The following is a 20,157-nucleotide window of genomic DNA, read 5'->3' as shown; positions in this document are numbered from 1 at the left end:
GTACTTAAACATGTTTTCAATTATTACGAAACAATAGTTCGTATCGATTACCATCTACACACGCTTTGAAACTATACTTAGCCGCAATAGATTACAATAGCTATCATATAACATGATGAAAGTAACCATTTACGATGATAAACTGATGTTTAGTTATATTAAATTAACTAGCAGAAAAATGGGAGAGGTACTACTGTAAACATTGAAATGAGAAGATGATGCTCGCAAGGACATGGTAACGTGCAAAGTATATGTTAATATTTGTATATCAAGTACAAGTGATGAAGACATTATGTAGTCACTGACTGCATAATACATATACTTGTTTAAGCTTTAAATATTGAATATAAGCAAATGATAACACTCACGAGAACGTATTTACAGTAAATAGGGTATTACAATTTGAGGTATAAATAAAAAACTTTACAAACGACATTTTCAATGCCTACAAATAGTCAACATTCGAAAATTGATAAAAGTTACACATATTAGAGTTACTGTTTCTGTTCACCAGAGTCTTCACCTTCGTTCTTAGCATCAGTCTCCTTCTTAGAACGCTTTCGGGAACGAATTTCGTTCAGAGTTTCCTCAATCGAGCGCTGATCTCTTTTGTTACTACTTGGTACTGCAAAGGGTTGCAATGGAAATGAAGAAAAATTCAATGCTTACTACTACTTTGTATGTATCATTATTTATAAGCAGACACGACATTTTCATAACCATGCGTAACGACTATGTAGTTACACTGTCACTACTAATACATTATTATAACATTAACTTGACTAAAATAACTAATTTAACTTTTTAGTAATGTTTTTACCAAATCCAAAATTTTCATTAGGAACAGTGATTTTTGCAGCTTCAATGCCACTCTCCTTTCCGACTATTTTCATATATTTCTCCCTATAATCTCGCTTGGGCTTGCTGTCTTTTATTTTATCCTCTTCTTGGTGATCATCTATGTCAGTATTATCCTTTTTAGCACTTGGATCATATTCCTTTGAAAAGGCAGCAGAGAATTCTATTAGCATCCGTTGAATGTTAACACAATAATTCGTCAAAGGCCTCTAACACATTAAAATGCCAAGTATTTAACATTTCATAATAATATAAGAAATTAGTAATAACCTCTCCTCGTCTATATGCGGCCAATTCTTCTTCGGATGGAGGAAATTCCTAGAAATTAACATTTCGTTACGATAAATCAAATCTTACATAATTGCATGTTGATTAGAATATAAATGAAAGGCTTAACATGAGCAGGTATGCTAGGCTATGGCGCTACCTTTTTGAAGACCATTACATAACGAGATTCACCTTCTTGTCCGAAAGAGTATGATAGTAAACCAGCATTTTCAACTATTTCATGTCTAGTTTAACATAGGTTAAAATCATATTAGGGAATTGTGAAGTCACCGAAGATAAAAAGCAATCGTTTAATCTGCCATTTGTCTACTGTGTCAATTGACATGTTTGTTTATTCCGACGAAAACAAATTAAATTCAAAATTAAGCAGAAAAGAGCTTCTTGTTAAGTTCTAAGTTATATTAATTATTAGTCCGTAAGCTGTAACCTTCTTCCATATCATTATCCTATCTATTACTCTATGAAATTAGTACTGGAGTTTATGAAAGCACTAACATAGCAGTTCGGTGAATTTTATCCATCGGTTCATACGTCAGTTTTTTGGCATTTGCGTCATTGATAAATACCGAAATTTGGTCTAGAACCTAATTAATAGATCAAGAGCAATATTAGGTCAAGGATAAACATTCCGATCATCAACTTAAGAAAGCAACGGTTAGGCTAATACCTGTGTATTAAATTTGGACATGGATTCTTTTTCCTTTTCTTGTTGTTTTTGCAAAAATTCTTTCTTAGCTACATGGTAAAGAGAAAAAAAGTTATATAGACGATTGCGACTTATTCAACACACAACGATCAGCATCAGGTAGGGGCAACTCTTGTTTAAGATCATACGGGTACTATATTCCAATCGGCGGGAAAACGTTGCTTAGAAAAATATGACGAGTAAGCCTTGATCATCAAAGATTAATTTACTTCATTACGAGCTTTATGCAGATGATACATATTACATATTCCACTTGAATAAGGTTACTGACACAAGGATTGTTCCTCTCAACGAAAAATAGTATCATTAGATCTAGTATAGAGTCGTGTAGAATATAAGATTTAACCAGAGGTAGATCTTAGAGTACTGTATGTATGTATGTAGTTTATATAAATTCTTGTGATAAGACAGCATTGTAGACGAATATCAGTACGTAAGCTTTAGATTACGTCAGATCTCTATTTAGGATATGCACTTTCATAGGAGCTCAACGTAAGCCTATGTTATATCCAAAGTGAAGCTATCTTGATTTTCTCCATCGATGAACGCTTGCTTAAGGAACCGTGAGTAGCATTCCAATTACAAATGGCCAGAGAGAACAAATAACCGTATAAGAATTGTGAAGTATTACATCAGAGTAAGGCTAAGTCAATATCATATTTTATAGTAATTCTTCATTTTCACTAGTCCTAAAAATGACATCTGAAAGTTGTACTGTACGTAATATTGGTGAAGAAGCTACCAAAGTAAGAGTATATAGTACTGCACAAGGGATATAAGCGTCTGTACCTATCAATTATTGAAGCTCAAAAGCACGGCAAGATTACTCTGTTTAAGCAGTCAACTGAGTTAGTTATCAACGATGAGCAATTAGAAAAGTAGTCTTTCCTCGATATTACCATAAGATCCCTTATCTGCAGACGCAGTTGTAATCATTGATATATCATTAACATCGTGATAGCAGTATCTCTACTTGTCAATTAATAATTGAAGCTCAAAACCATGGCAAGATTACTCTGTTTAAGTAATCAACTAAGTTAGTTATCAACGATGAGCAATTAGAAAAGTAGTCTTTCCTCGATATTACCATAAGATCCCTATCTGCAGACACAGTTGTAATCATTGATATATCATTAACATCGTGATAGCAGTATCTCTACTTGTCAATTAATAATTGAAGCTCAAAACCATGGCAAGATTACTCTGTTTAAGTAATCAACTAAGTTAGTTATCAACGATGAGCAATTAGAACAGTAGTCTTTCCTCGATATTACCATAAGATCCCTATCTGCAGACACAGTTGTAATCATTGATATACCATTAACATCGTGATGGTACAGTATCCCTTTTTCAAAGGCTATAAGCTATTGCAGTCAAAATATACAGTTGTATATACTAGTTTATCGATGATCTATTACTATTGCAGGTTTAACTGGTCGAGTCATTGAAAAAGAGAGATCATCCATTTGAAACTATCAAATATAACATGTCGTGAAAGATAGTAAAGCGTTGTTGCACCAAGAACATGCATGGCATGCTCTTCTTGGTGCAACGTGTTTTCCTGTTGATGGGCCATTTCCATTGTATTGCATAAGATGGAAAGCCATAATAAATAACCGATACATTTAGTAAGTGATTTATCTAATATCAAATTACCCCGTTGGATCTTTTTCTCTTTTTGCGATAAGGATGGCGGTTTATCCATCGATTTCATGATTGAATCCAGCAGATCCATCTTGGAATAATGTTTTGCAGATGGGAAAAAATTAATTGAATGTTTCTTCCTGCCCAACCCTAGCAGTACAGTGTACAGTACCAAGCAAATTTGTTGTACTGTGGCCGGCGTACTGTAGTTGCCGGCCGGCATGCAAGTCAAAATGGCGGTAGGCAAATTTTCTGTCGTCTACTTTGCTTAACTGCATTTCTCGGCAGTTTTGCTTTCATCTCTTAATACAGTAGTAATATCCTACTTGCTACAGTACTGCATTATTAAGTGTCATTTTATGGCATAGACTACTCAAAGAAACGTCGAGTTATTTTCTATTGGTAGTTCATAGCCGATGGAGAGTTATGGATGCGTCTTTGTGTCCGTCTCAATGTCTCTGCAATAGCGGAATCCATATTATGGATACTGTATATAGAATGATGCTTCAAAAGCGATAGGATTGGAAAAATGATGTCCACTGATATTAAAACTAATTTAATAAACGTGGACAAAATTAAATTATATATTCGATACAGTAGAATAATATACAGGATCTAGCCTCTCTATTATCATGACCCTTTCTCAATTGGCTTGACGAGATGCTCATCATTTGGAAGCACTCTTTCAAAATACTAGCTTTAAAAATAGTATTACAGTAGATGAGCTGTTTTCAAGCATCACCAGCAGGAATCATGTTCAACATGGAGAGACATGATGATGGATGTATTCAATAAAATGGCCTCTATTTTGTCGTAGGCAATGATCAACATGGGATCCACAGTGTACTGTATAGTATCGTAGCAATTTGAATGAATTAAATAGACGCCAAATAATATACAGTCTATCTTCTATATTATCATGACTCTTTCTCAATTAGCTTGACGAGATGCTCATCATTTTGAAGCACTCTTTCAAAATACTAGCTTGAAATAGTATTACAGTATACCGATCAGCTATTTTCAAACATCACCAGTAGGAACCATGTTCAAAATGGAGACATGATGATGGATGCATTCAATAAAATGACCTCTCTTTTACCGTAGGCAATGATCAACATGGATCCACAGTGTACTGTATAGTATCGTAGCAATTTGAATGAATTAAATAGACGCCAAACAGGCAATGTCCGACGTAAATTTCTAGGCAATTATTTTAGCCGTTGTATTTGTCAGCAGGCTTGAGTAAGCTTGAGCATTGGCATCGCCATGTCGCCATTATCGCATTGGTGTTTGCAGCCCGTCACTAGGGATGACAGTACTAAAAAGGAAGAGATGGGAACAAGAAATGGCCTTGAGTGCAACATCATATGGAATCGATCATTTTTCGAGCCATTCTCCGCTACGGTAGCAATGAAATTATATGCGATACTGAACAAAATCAACTTGGCTAGCTAACAATCATGGACTGCCGGCATCTCTACCATTACTAAGTAGTGAGTAGGGTGGGTATATTAGCACTGGTAGTTTTTTTTTTTCCTTACCTTTATGCTAAGAATAGCTCATTTAAATATCCATCGCCAACTATTATTTAGTGTACTGTTGCAGACATACGATATATTTGAAATGACCAGTAAACTAATTAATCAGCCTCCACATTATATTATTGACATAGTCAAGCATCATTTCCTTCTTCTGTCCCTTCCCTTTCTTCTTACTTAAGTAGTTGCTGAAGCTTGAGTACTATAGTAAGTAGGTGCTGCTGTCATCAAAGGCTACCTCGGCATCCAAAACTATTTTGCTACCTTGTAAACTCTTGCCGACATTCAACACAGTTTGAGCAGTAAATCAAAACATCTCAGTCAACATAGTGCATTAGACGGTACGATTTGGCTATGGCTTTCGTTGATGGTCTAAAATCATGGCTGCTAGCATTGTACGGATTGCTAGTATTTATACGTTTAAACTGGATTTGCTTTATCCATAATCCAATCATATGGATCAAGTATTATCGGCAATTAATTGCCAACTCACCAAGAATAAATATATTCTATTGGATGGATAGAGACACTTTAGGTCGACTTGGCCAAGATCAATCAGCCTATATTCAATATGGAACGTTAAAAATAGGCAAACAAGCACCTGCTGGTAAACTCTACACTATTAATAAAGGTGTAACCAATATCCATCAAATCATTCAAGAAAGCAATAAAAAATTAGCTGTCCTCAATTTTGGTTCTTATACCTGACCCCCATTTCGTCGTTCCATTCCTCAATATGACGATTGTTGTCGTCAATTTGGTGATCGTGTGGAATTTATTACCATTTATATTCGTGAAGCTCATGCTACTGACGGCTGGAGATTATCAGGTATGAATGAAGACTTGGGGATATGCTTTAAACAGCCTAAAACATTAGAAGATAGGATGAAAGTCGCGCAAGCCTTTATCCAAAACTCTTCTTTTCAGCATGCTATCGTTGTAGACGATATCGATGATACTACATCAAATCTTTACGATGCAGTACCTGAACGCCTTTATGTCGTTTCTGATGACTATAAGATCCTTTACAAGGGTGGTCCAGGGCCGTATGGTTATAACTTTGATGATTTAACGCAATCTCTCCATAAATTATTAGCATAACGTCTTCATCTCCATCATACGATGCCATTTTTACAGCACTGAACAACACTAGCAGGTGGCATTTCTAGACTTGAACAAACTAACGTGAACCAATCTACCAAGAGGCGGAGTGATCTACGCCTATAGAAAGTGTTTGAAGGAAAAATTATACTATGATCGAGTAAATATATTGAATTCTACATTATACAAGTATAAAATAGAAGTACTACATATACGTTTATACTGTAATGTGTTTATGCAAACATTTCTTAATTCAAAATCCTAACTATATATTGACTTGCTGTATTGAATTAATTTTGTTCTATCATACTACTGCAAGTACGACAAACTCTAACTATAACATGGACTTCCTGTATTGAATTAATTTTGTTCTATCATACTACTGCAAGTAGGACAAACTCTAACTATAACATGGACTTCCTGTATTGAATCAATTTTGTCCTATCGATTCGATTGGTAATAACGCAATCAAGTATCATCGGAATCCAATAACGCTAAATTTGAACGTACGAGTATATTGCTAGAAGAAGTAACATTGCCATTATTAATTGATTATGGTCAAGGAATACGATACTAATTCCATCATGGACATTACTGCATGTGTACGCATATATTGTAGGCAACCGCCATTACAGAAACGCATGAAACCGTTAGCACAAATTTGGCTAAAGTCGCCTATTGCTAATGGCTGATCAGACCGGTTACCTGTATGATGGTATTCTGCGAATATACAGTATATGTGTCAATTTGTAACACCACATGGATTATGATCGTACTTACTTTTGTAGGGTAGAAAAACTATCTATTCATATGCTGGATAAATAAAAAGTGACAACAGCTATTACTAATTACTATGCTAAGCGATTTTAATGGATGCCTAATTGACGATTGAATGACTTGCTTTGTAGTATAAGAGATGCACCAGGAAGATGCGGTGAAATAATTATTCGTATTATTGAAGTACATTTATTGATTATAGAAGGAGTTAATTTCAATCAAAGTATTCGATTGATCCTCAATTTGGAATATACTTTTACTATACAAGTGACTATTAAAATGATCTATTTTAAAAAACACCATTTTATTTTGTAGTCCATGACTGACTGCACCGTAGGTAGCGGTAATATCTGAGAATAAATCGATGACAGGATCGCATTGCAACACGCTTGCATTTATTCTATTCAAGCAATCTTGATGGTAGTTAGTAAGGGACTATTAAAAAGATCCATTTTAAAAAACACTATTTTATTTTGTAGTCCATGACCGACTGCACCGTAGGTAGCGATAATATCTGAGAATAAATCGATGACAGTATTACATTGCAACATGCTTGCATTTATTCTATTCAAGCAATCTTGATGGTAGTTAGTAATGGATATGGATAAGTAAAATTCACTTAAGTCATTACTCAAGAACTTACTCCCTTCAATTTAAATTGACGAGTCTGACTTCATTTTTATATTCATTATAAGTAAATATCAGAATAGGACACTTCCGGTTGTTTATTCCTTTTTCAGCACATTCAGATTTTTAAATCACTTTTTAGCTTGAAGGATTAACGTTGTGAAAAACGCATTTTTATTGTGAGAAGTGTTTCAAAAATTTATAATTTCGTAATTTGCATTCAACTTCAAATCTCCTAAGTTCATAAACTACGTTTGCGTGTTGATGAAATGATATTGAGCTCTACTTGCATCAATAATTAAATCATTGCAAGGCGAATGTGATACCTGACTAGAAATACCTATTGTAATCGGTACTTCTAGGCAAGTATCACATTATTACAATAACCTACTACATGCGCATTTTATTTCATTTAAATTTTAAAGAGGTAAACTGCTAAAGTGCGAGGTAATATGAAATTGAAATTGATGGCAAATGTGTTATAATTTGTCCAGTAAGGTTACAAGCTTACAGTATTAAACAGATACAATAAAGCAATCAATCAATCCATTACATACATTAGCTAGTATTAAATCTCCATACAGGAAGAAATACGCAAAGATTTGCGATATATAATAAATCATCAGGTACGCATCGCCCAACGTAAAGTTCATTCAATATCTTTCTAGTGAAGTTCTAACATAGTATTCCACCTGTTTTTATACTAAATATTTTGAGGATTTACGGTAGAAATCAACTTTAATTTCTGAAATTAAAATTAAAAATGTACAGTATTTCAATGCCGTACTATCAAACATCTTTGTACTCATCCAAATGTATTATGGTATGCAGATAGTACTTTGCAATAAATTCACTACTCTCTACATACAGTACGTATAGAAAAGATTAGGAGATTTCTGAAGATAGATTAGTGCTTTTATCTATAAGACTTTGCTATCGCTTTACAATCAGCACTATCAAATGATTCACTTTCAAAATGATAAATCTAAGTATCAATCAGTCCATAAAGTTCAACGCATGCACAAACAAACGTGCCATCTTTGCTATTCGTTAACGGCTGATTCATAAAAGTCTGACATCGAGCACTTGACCCTTTATTTAGCTCAGCATCTAGCCACAGGCCGTATCCATCCCTGAAAATAAGTGTATATGTAGGATGCATAAGTGTTTTAATTGGTGCTAGCTGTAAGATTGGACTAAGCTATCATGATATCATATTTAGAAGTAAACTTGACAGAAAGTATCGTACAATCAACTCCAAAATTAGAACAAAATCTGGTTACATTTACCCTCCACCAATAATAATACAGCTATCGTCAGCAGCCATAAAATAATGGCAAAAATTTTCGAGGGATCCTGTCCGAGTCCGCTGAAAGGCTAATCGCTTATCGGTAGCATTCATACTTGAAAATTTTGAGGCCGCCTTGGCACCAGCATCACTACTGTTCTTCATCATCATCTCATATGCTACTCTACCACACCAAGCATACCTCTCTACCTCCGGAGTGAGAGTGAAGAGAAATGATTCTCCAGTCCCAAAAAAGGACAAATTGGGGTGTTTCTTACGTCGCTCCCAACTAGCCGCGACAAAAGCTCCGAAAACCTGAGAAAAGAAACAGTTATATAGCGGTATAAACTCAATCATTAGCAAACCAATCAAGTTACAAAAAGTAGGAAAAGTACAAGTTTAGTTTCAACTGGGCATACCTCTCCTTCCAACGTTTTAATCAATAGTACCATAGGTTCGTGATCAGCAGCCTTAAGATAGAATGTCTTCAAACTGCAACCATGTTCTGCACTAGTAAACAGCATAATGGGGACCTTTATGTAGAATCGATCAGGAATCATATTCCATATCTGGCTCCACTAAACGACAAATAAAAGCCATTAGCTATGACATATAATATCGTGCAATAAGCTTACATTAAAATACAGATATTGTATATCAAGTCTCATTTAGTCATAAAATAAATTTGCAAAAGTTGTAAAATGAGGTAATTAATAGTATCTAAAAATATAACTTGAAGCTATATAAACTGAGCGTATAATTCATATTATTAACCTGCTTAGGCTCTACAATATTGGAATTTTGATCAGGTAACGGACCAACGACGACAGCATTGGTAGTCTTGTCGAATTGATAGAGTAACTTTCCTTGATCAATTAAACGCTTATTGTGCTCAAAATACTTTGTCATAGTCTTCCTAGATAGTCCACTGATATTAAAGCCAGTCTAAATAGTCAAATGAAATGAATGATTGAATGTAATATAAAGGCATCTTGAAGGTTCAATTCAATAGAGCATAAGAAGGAAAATACAATAAATAATTTACATATAATCATCAGATAGATGATAAATAGCCTTCGACTCACCTTCAGCAATAAATCGGAACTAACAGGCAAAAATTTTACAAACTGTCGAATAGACTCCAACTGTGTAGAATTGAATGTTCTCAAGCCTATCAAAGAACCAGAGATCCAGTTGCAGTTCATGATCAATAATAACATTTATAACACAATGTATTCAATCGGAAAGGTAAAATTGGCTACTGTAACCATTGAATTACCTTCCCTATTATTTCGCAGATAATGCTTATGAAATATAATTAGAATAGCCAGACCCATACGGTAGAATATTTTTCTGCCTTCAATCATGAAGCAATCTATCATTCGAATCTGAAATATTAAGCCAGAAATAGAAAATTGCATTTATTATCATTATGGACGGACACACACTTATTTAAACACAAGGATTATGTAGAAAATATGGATGCTATTGCTCAAAACTAATCAATCCCACATAATATACAGTCGCGTGCGAGTACTTTACTCTACATTTACTAACCACAACATCCTTAGGTAAGTATTTAAATATCCAAACCATCCAATCCTGGAAAATAATGGATTTGTCTTCTCCTTTACTCTTTGCGACAGTGTTGAGTACATCTCGGTAAACAGGTTTCTACAAAATAGAACTGACTTTGTTAGCACTTTCCAATTGTACATTAAGAGAGATAGTATTTTATAGAATTTCCTATAAGGACAATCCGTATTATGAATGAACTCTACTGATTTTAAAATAGTTGCAGAGCTTACAAACGGCTTAAGAAACCGATCGGTGTCTAGTCAAGTCTCAAAAAGCGCCATAATTACAGTATGTTAGCTACACCAAGGATAATGAGTTATCATGGCTGTGTACCCTTGGAACGATCACAGTTAGGACATTGGGTTAAACTTTCAACACTTACCAATAATACTTTGGCTAGATCCTGGAATGTTCTAAGAGATGCTGCATAACTCCTCTGTGAACAATCGAAATAGTTATCATCGATGGATTGTAGAATTGCTGACATACAAGCATGACATTCTCTATCCTCCATAAATAAGAGAAAATATGATGCAATGGCAGGCAGTAAAGGACATGAGGGAATGTGTGGAAATTCATGATAGAGCATCATTAATAATCTTCTTAGCGATGCAACACCTCTTTCTGTCAAATGATCCAATGAGACATCTAATTCAGCTTCGTAATGTGTAACAGGTAAAGGATCAGGAAAAACAAATTCTACAAATGAAAGGATTCATCATTACTATTGATGCCGGCATATGCTACAAGTCATATCGTATACAAGTAGTCTAAGACATATTGACTGATGGTTATCCTAAAGTAGTTTTTTCTACTTGTGCGTCTATCGTATCTCAATTGAAGGTGTATCCTGTACACTAAGGTACTTTAACTGTTTGATGGGTGAAATCTTGCTTCACCGTTGCTACCTGCTAGATTTTCATCAAATAACGTAGGATGTTTGGTTAAGAAAGTTCTACCGCCACTGCATTCAAACCATAGTTGAGCTCTCTGGTTTAATGGAACACCTTTACGGACAGTTTTCTTGAGTGCCGTAGGCGTCGTTGCATAGATTTGAAAGTGATCAAAATAGGATAGTAATTTAGCTTCGTTGATGTGTTTTTTATTGGTTAGAGGTGTCCAACATAAAGCAGTATTAAAGTCTTCATGATCCACTACAGCATAATCAGTTAAATCAACGCTAACATAAGTCGATAGGCGAGATTTCATTTGTTGGCGACGTTTTGCAGCTGCCATAGTCGTATGTTGGCGTTTCTACCTACAAGTCGAGTATTGAGTGATGGCAATGGCAGTAAGCTCATTCCTTCACAAACCTTCAATTGAGCAATTTCACAGTCGATCGCAATAATGATGAATGTCTTTCTACCAATCCACTTGATGCAAGAACTTGAATACACCAGTGTTATTATAATTGGAGATTAAAGTCGATGATTTAGACGTCTTGGATCGATGATTAGAATTAATAATGACAAACTAATTCAATTTTCGATGTTTTTACTGGCTTAATACCACGCCAGCGCCTATATCACTGCAATCACAAAGTCCGGAAGTCTGTACATTCTATTCATGCTAAGCAGTGAGTAAGCATGGCATCATGGCGTTCTAGGGATATTCTCGAAGTGAAATCCTTAATACTGTGCCATGAACGAGGAAAAAAGGAACAAGTAGACGTATATTATTATTCATCGATAGTACATGTTTATACTACAGGATGATAGATACTGACACGGCGACCATATATGTCGTCGTATTCTATGGACTCCATGATCGAGAATATAAGATTTGATATTGACAAGAGGAGGATTTCAATTTTAGCAGGATCCAATCCTGTTCAAGCCCACAATACATTTATTGATTTAATTTAATTTACAGTTAATGCGGCACAGTGGCTGTGCTAAATCACCATAGCCCGTGTCCTGTACTGAGTACAGAGTGAGTCCTTCGCGTTTGTCGATTGGAGTGGGATTGATCAAAAATGGCTTATGCATTTCGGATTGCAATGAGATTGGACAGGCTCCATTGCCATCGGATCTCGCAGTAAATAAGAAGCAAAGTTATAAAATGCTTTTATACTGTACTAATCCAAACGAATCATATTCATGCAGTAGTGTAGTTTGTGTGCTACGCTTACTACAGTACAGTATACTCCGCTAAATTTTTATCAATTTCGCAGGTCGGATGTTGTTCGAAAATGGCCAAGACAGGCATCGCCTAACGAGCTATTTATGTTCTAATTATTTTCAGCAGTTTCGCTGGTCGGATGTAGATCTAAAATGGCCAAACAGACATCGCCTAACGAGCTGTTTATGTTCTAATTATTTTCTGCAGTTTCGCTGGTCGGATGTAGATCTAAAATAGCCAAACAGACATCGCCTAACGAGCTGTTTATGTTCTAATTATTTTCTGCAGTTTCGCTGGTCGGATGTAGATCTAAAATAGCCAAACAGACATCACCTAACGAGCTGTTTATGTTCTATTATTTTCACCAGTTTCGTTGGTCGGATGTTGTTCTAAAATGGCCAGACAGACATCGCCTAACGAGTTGTCTATGTTCTAGTATTTTTACCAGTTTCGCTGGTTGGACGTTGTTTTAAAATGGCCAGACAGTAATCGTCTAACGAGCTGGCTATGTTTTAGTAATTAAGCTGTTCCGCTGGTCGGATATTGTTCTAAAATACCCAGACAGACATCGCTTAACGAGCTGTCTATGTTTTAGTATTTTCAGCAGTTTCGCTGGTCGGATGGTGTTCTAAAATACCCTGACAGACATCGCCTAACGAGCTGTCTATGTTCTATCCTCAATAGAATATGATACCAAAAAATTTAAGATTTTAACTTATGCATTTTGCCGAAATAACATTGTCGTGAAGGGCTTTGTAACCCCTTCGATTTGCAATCCAAAAGTAGCTAAACCCGCATACCAGCGCCTGCATTGGATGAGTCAGATTGATGAACTCTAATGATACCTGAAAGAAAAAAGACGCCAATAGCATTTAAGCCAACCTAATGACTATCAATCACTTGAAATATCAAGCTTTGCCTTATGTAAATTAGTCAATGACTACATAATCACATTACCATGACCTCCTTATTGAATTACAGTAAGGTTCACAAAATGCCGTTAATCCATTTGCAAGCAGCAAAGGCGCATCATGGAGTATATGCCAACACGTTATTACGATTAGTAAATTCCTCGCTCGGTATCCTTCGCTTGCTATACCTCTATATCCTTGGACTTTTTTACTTTACTCTACAATTATATATACACGTATATATATATCATTGACACACAATTTCCCTGTTTATACCATTCAGTTAAGCCCAAAATCATTCAAGTTTCTTTATTCTCAAAATTTTCAATCTTTGCAAAATTGCTAATACGCCTATGTTCACAACTGTAATTCTATGCCTCATTAATACGGTACATAATCAGTAGCAAGGCATAAAATTCCAGTGTCATGGTCTAATACTTTCTCGCTACGCTTGTTTCATAAATGACATGATATAGTTTGAAAATTTTGAAGATTTTCCATTGCAAAATCGCTAATACGCCTATGTTCACAACTTTATTTCTATGCCTCATTAATACGGTACATAATCAGTAGCAAGGCATAAAATTCCAATTTCATGGTCTAATACTTTCTCGCCACGCTTATTTCAAAAATGACATGATATAGCTTGAAAATTTTGAAGATTTTCCATTACAAAATCGCTAATACGCCTATGTTCACAACTTTAATTCTATGCCTCATTAATACGGTACATAATCAGTAGCAAGGCATAAAATTCCAATTTCATGGTCTAATACTTTCTCGCCACGCTTATTTCAAAAATGACATGATATAGCTTGAAAATTTTGAAGATTTTCCATTACAAAATCGCTAATACGCCTATGTTCACAACTTTAATTCTATGCCTCATTAATACGGTACATAATCAGTAGCAAGACATAACATTCCAATTTCATGGTCTAATACTTTCTCTGCATGCTTGTTTCAAAGATTACATTATATAGTTTGAAAATTTTATCCTTTTATTCTATTTTATTCAAGATCGATAGGTTACTAACGCATTCGTCGAATAGTATGCTGCATTAATTAAATTATTTCGTGATCGATTGAACCAAGGTAATCATTAAAGCCACAACCGTAAATAAATTATTCATTGAACACAACTTACAAGATACGTGTAAGTACGAAACAGTGATCAACATCATTGGATGTACTGAAAGTAGTCATCAATCACATACGAGATGTAAAATAGTATTAGCCGCTTATTAATTCATAGCGTATATCTTTAATGTATTAATTGATATCAAGTAGGACACTGACACAAAATAAGCGGTGCTACTACTGCATGATATTCCTTAATCAGAACCATTACTTTTAGCAATCTATCGTATTAATTAAACCATTATCATCACAACTTTCGTTAGTAACTAGTTGATATTGCTTTCAGCGATCATAAATAAAAATAAAAATGCCTTCTATGAGCAAGATAACGCTATCCATTAATATATAGTCTGCATAGGTATATCTCTTATATTATCGGATGATAGTAGACAGTACTTGGGACTGTGTATCGAAAGTAGAACAGTTTGATTTCTAAATCATTAAAATGATACCCTTTAACGGATAATAATGTACAACGATTTACAAATTTCCTTAGGAATAAGAATCTTAAAGTATTGAGCATAGTATGAGAGTAAATATACACTATTCGGCGATTGTAGATGATAAAAACAAAAGCAATGAAGCAAAATCGAATAATGCTAACTTAAGTCAGGAACTCCTTCATGTTAAACACATATGTACTCGTCCATGATAAATTAGCCTTTTCTTATGGATCGCCAACACTTAGCGACCATGTCATATAACAGTCAAAGAAAACACCCCAAAAAGAGATCTCTTCAAAATTCTATCTTGAATTCACAATTACAGAAGTCTTGCTCTATAAAATCAAAGACATGAGAGCAACATGGTTTAATTTTAATCCATTTTATAAAATAAAAATTTGCATTTTTTATCGTTCTTACCGCTTGCGTTCACGATACTTCTTTAGTTGTTTATTAATTTTTTCGGCAGCAGCATTTATCATCAAACCCACTCCAACAAATATAAAACACAGTATCCAGAAATCGATAACAGCAGGTAGTAGCCATTTGGACTTTATTCCAAACATAGCCATTTTCATAAAGCTTAACATTTTCAATATTTCGTTTTGATCGTTCTCTTGTTAACGAAATAGAAATTGTTGTGAAATGAAACAGCTGGCAATGGTTGTATAAAAGTAATATTACGGTATTGGAATAATAGAATACTATATTCTAGAGCATCTGAATATGAAACATACTAATAGTTACTCTTGAAATATATTAATGATCAATTCTTTACCGTTGCGACAAAATTTCTAGTAGAAGCAATATTGCTCTTCTATTTCTACGATAAATTCACAAAATCGTATTTAACTCCAGACCTGGAATGATACAGTGTCGATCAGTATAGTAGTACTATATACATATATACCAATAGCAATCAAGTTGTAGATCTTGGATTGGCAATTATTGTATCAGATCCATATTACATTATGCATAAACTTAGAAAGGATAACGTCATTATTGATTGATATTTACTTTGCTAGCTCATCCAGAAGTATTTCAGTAATACAGAATATAATAGCGACATCAAATAGAATCGTTACAGGTTCTAATTTAAGCTACATCAAATAATAAACGACAATCAAGGAACTCTTTATGCTGTAGTTAGAATCCCGTGCTAATAAGATAAATATTTAATTTTTATAGCAGCCAGATTGGCTACTATTTTAATACGTATCACATTGAGCTACACCTTTTCTTTGCTTCTACGCATTCTAACATATGCTTAACGTTGTACACAATACGGTTAATGGCACAGTAAACTTATTTCTACGGAGAGTTGTGTCATGACATCATCCTATTCAAATATTACACTTTATGCCCCAAAAAAGTTCATTACATACTAATCATTCTTAAAAATTTCTTGCAATTACAACTACATTGAAGGCATTCAATCTATCGCTAGCAAAGTCCGTCAAAAATTAGGCTGCGTATGGTATATTGTACACTCATATCATATATTAGTTATACAAATCTCATTTATGAGCTTGCTAAATTCTATTATTAACAAATGCAGCCTTAGATAGCAATTCTAGAATATCCGCTCATATTGATGGCATTTGATCAAATCAATGCCTACACTGGCTATTATTCAATAGTTATAAATTTGATTAAATTTGAAATATTGTATCGTAACTAGAGAATTTACTTCTTGTAATACATATGACGATGGAGACGCTCTATAGTAAAGAAAATTGGTCCGGCTGTGATATCTTGCAGAAACATCAACCAATCTAACGGGAATCACAAATAATTTGTAGTTTGCGATAAAACCTAGGGAAAATAATGAAGCAATCTGATATTGATAAAATTTGAGATACTATTGCCTTGACCTTACTAAAGAATGACTACCACCAAAGCACAACGCTCACGATCCAGCAATAATTAATAACAGGTAGTTATGAAAGGATGGGAAATCATTTATTATCATTAGCGTACTGGATTAGATTAAATCGTATGACAATTTTAGAAATAGTATTCTCGACGATTCTAATATTTTATTACCTAAATGTATACTGGTTAGAAATAATCAACACAAATACATTTTCTGAGGTTTATGGTGGATACTAATTAGTATCAGATCGACAGAAATAGTATTCCTAAGATATAAATCAAGGTGCAGTGGCGTTTATTATGCATTTTGGCCAGCATTTTAATTAAATTTGCAGGCATGAAATAAATTATACTGTACTGTATTGCTAATAAATAAGTGTTAGAGTACTGAAAGAAATGTCACGATCAATGACTAACTTGCTTATTTTAAGTTATGCATGTTAAAAAAAATAGTGATAAAAGATGAAGAAAATATTAAACTATTATTAGCTCATAATTTATTGCTGATGCTTATGGATAGCAAGCCTTCAGAAATTTATGCCAAATATTCGTTATATTATATACTTTTAATTATCCTTAAAAATAACATTTTCACCTTGCAGTACGATATTAACTAATTAAACCATGTATTGGAACTGCTCTTAGATCGTCCTGCATGCAATTTGAAGTAGTGTAAATAGTATCATCTAGTTCACGATATAATGACTCTAATTTTATTTATAATCTTTAATCTTTATGATAACAAAATTATCTTCTGGATATGGTGAGCCAATCTAATTTCGATCCTACTTTACGGTAATAATAATAGCTAGTTACCGTGGTAAAAAATTTTAGAATTTATAAGTATTTTGCAATGGACACGTATTATTTTATATTCAATTAGGAAATCACTATCACGTATCTCTTGTACATTGCTCTCAAAATTATGGATAAATACGTTGTATTCCATTCTGTATCAGAATAATATGCTGTATAAGACATTGAAATATAAAGGTGCTTATAAGTTTTTCGTTGCGATGCAGATATTTACGCAAGTTTAAACTAAATACCCAAAATTGCGAATGCATGAAGCTTCATCAAGAACTGCAGTACAAGTATAGCCTAAATAGCTAGTTGCAACGCCTTAATGGGTATTAGCATATTATATAGAAAAAAGTTTCTATCAAAGATGTACTAGCGAATAAGACTGAACCTTACAATAATTATGAACTTAATATTTTAAAATCTAGGAAGTTAAAGCTTAAATCATAGATCAAAGGAATTCAGCAAAATCATATCTCATCTTGTTTCTACAGTAGCAGAAATAATTATCGGGATACAGTGATTCCTCAAAGGATGTTCAATTTTGTTAGCAATTCAATCTCTACAGAACCCTCTAAAGAAGTAACAGTTTAGTGGATTTGCTTCCAATACTACTAGTCACACTATTGTTACTTATATTGGAAAGCTGCTAAATGGTCATGATTAATCAAATTAAGCCATCGAACAGTCGATAATCGCATTGTGGCTTTTACATACCAGTTGGACATAAGCTCGCTTTAGTTTGTACTTACATCATTACACATATGAGTTTGAAGGAATTGCCCGCCTCCTACACAACAGTTTCCGTGAATACTTAAGTAAAAAGATCCAGGACAAAGTGTAATTACAGTGACGACAATTCAGTACAACGAATTTGAACAGATTAGTTGTGGAGTGGATTCCCTTTGCAGCCATCCGATATGCAATTTGAAAGATCATCAACTGTGTGTAGCATATCGCGCACATTCTACTTTATAGCCATCTGCTTGGGGACTATAACATTTGCAAGTTATAATCCATTGGTATTAACGTGTACTAACGAATTACAAGTTCCATTGCCATCTGCTTCAACCTACTTTATTCCTCATGATAAATATTATCCCCAAAGTGAATATTATAATAACCATCTTTTCTATAACCTAAAACCATTTTTGCAAAATCAATCGCTTGATGGCAAAGCCTTGGCAGCTATGATTCATTATAAGATAAAATCCGGTAATCATGACAAATAAATTGTGTCTTGCATATGACATAGTTATAATATTTAGTAGACTACCTGCAACAGTTAAGACTAATCGTTGCGCTATTTTTATCTAAAATTGAAGTGCACCGTAGAAATCGTATGAACTGTATAGCAACTTGTTATAATTTTAGACAATTTTCCATTTCTGCATTTATTTACGGTTTAGACTGTGGATTTCAATGCCAAAGTAGCATACCCGTACAACAATCTTATGGGATAGCGTTAAAGAACGCTACTGCAAATACACGTGAGCAACTTTGGATATTGCAAACCCAGGTAATCAACGGCTATAAATTTCAGTAAGAACTTATAGTCGATATTGTTGTTGAATCTGTGAGCTACGATGGATATCGAAGTTAGAATACTTACCGTTTAACCTTAAATTAATCACTATATGACTAAAGAACGATAATTAGTGATACTAAAAATTAGGTGATCATGCATAGCACAATTCAGTTGGTAGAAGCAAGTATTTATGGCATTGAGCTTAAGAGACGCTAAGGAAATTGAAGTTTAGATTTTACTGTTTCAAATTTTCAGCCAGCAATTTATAATATTCTAATAAATGCTACTTTTCAAAATAATAAAATTGTGACAGCAAATATTGCAAATTAGTTTTTTTCAGGAACTTTAAGTATAGATCAAACACTAAAGCAGTTAGCCTTCATGGCATCGAGTGGAACTATACGGCCAGTTCCTAAAGACTTGATTATAATTTATGCCTTATTGGTAAAGATGTCAAAAAATGGTGACTGCAGTAGTATGTCAACATCCTCCATTAAGGTAATTGTACGAATTTTTATTTCTGACTGCCTCAGAAACGTAATTTATGCTTATGTCAAGCTTAAAAGATTTTGATTTTGCTTACCCTGCATGCGTTTAATCACAGAATTAGTTTCCTTCGTAGCTAAGAAAACTTATAAAGAATTTAATTATTACTTCAATTCTAGAATCTATTTTCAATTTTGGATCATTTGTTAAAAAGGGAATTAAAATCTAATTGGGATATTATACAGAAACTAAAGGTTGTAAACAATACTAAGATAGAAATCAAACGTAGCTATTTAGTCTATGCCTACTTCAAACACGGTAATGACAATAATCGAAACTTCCTTCATTATTAAGAATATTCACGTTATGAATTTGATTCGTGCTTGCAATCAATTGGCTCATTGCTGGATTGGTAGAGTAAAAAAGACACTAACTATTAAATTTCTA

General features: G+C 34.0%; 3 protein-coding genes across 3 annotated transcripts in view; 1 reads left to right on the top strand and 2 right to left on the bottom strand.

Moving 5' to 3' along the window:
- Positions 1 to 494: 494 nt before the first annotated feature.
- On the bottom strand, positions 495 to 3,587 carry TRIADDRAFT_26925 (uncharacterized protein; the record flags this gene model as incomplete). The annotated part of the gene is made up of 7 exons (XM_002113438.1): positions 495 to 625; positions 821 to 984; positions 1,097 to 1,176; positions 1,286 to 1,370; positions 1,642 to 1,730; positions 1,814 to 1,881; positions 3,509 to 3,587. 7 exons carry the CDS (start codon positions 3,585 to 3,587, stop codon positions 495 to 497), a joined length of 696 nt encoding a protein of 231 aa, XP_002113474.1.
- A 4,937-nt stretch (positions 3,588 to 8,524) lies between these two features.
- On the bottom strand, positions 8,525 to 11,641 carry TRIADDRAFT_57693 (uncharacterized protein; the record flags this gene model as incomplete). The annotated part of the gene is made up of 9 exons (XM_002113437.1): positions 8,525 to 8,672; positions 8,829 to 9,142; positions 9,247 to 9,405; positions 9,602 to 9,772; positions 9,913 to 9,998; positions 10,107 to 10,215; positions 10,385 to 10,501; positions 10,788 to 11,104; positions 11,314 to 11,641. The coding sequence occupies 9 exons, from the start codon at positions 11,639 to 11,641 to the stop codon at positions 8,525 to 8,527; spliced, it is 1,749 nt and encodes a 582-aa protein (XP_002113473.1).
- Positions 11,642 to 18,616: 6,975 nt separating this feature from the next.
- The window catches only part of TRIADDRAFT_57692 (uncharacterized protein), a gene marked incomplete at both ends in the record, with an annotated part of 6,576 nt that continues 5,035 nt past the window's right edge, over positions 18,617 to 20,157 (top strand). The window contains 4 exons of the mRNA XM_002113823.1: positions 18,617 to 18,911; positions 19,106 to 19,215; positions 19,555 to 19,722; positions 19,890 to 20,028. Of these exons, the coding sequence (XP_002113859.1) occupies positions 18,617 to 18,911; positions 19,106 to 19,215; positions 19,555 to 19,722; positions 19,890 to 20,028 (712 nt within the window). The remainder of the gene's footprint in view (positions 18,912 to 19,105; positions 19,216 to 19,554; positions 19,723 to 19,889; positions 20,029 to 20,157) is intronic.

This window comes from Trichoplax adhaerens, genomic scaffold (assembly GCF_000150275.1).
Source record: "Trichoplax adhaerens TRIADscaffold_6 genomic scaffold, whole genome shotgun sequence".
Taxonomy (NCBI): Eukaryota; Metazoa; Placozoa; class Uniplacotomia; order Trichoplacea; family Trichoplacidae; genus Trichoplax; species Trichoplax adhaerens.
The sequence above is the reverse complement of the archived record's forward strand: the minus strand, read 5'-3'. Positions and strand labels throughout refer to the sequence as shown.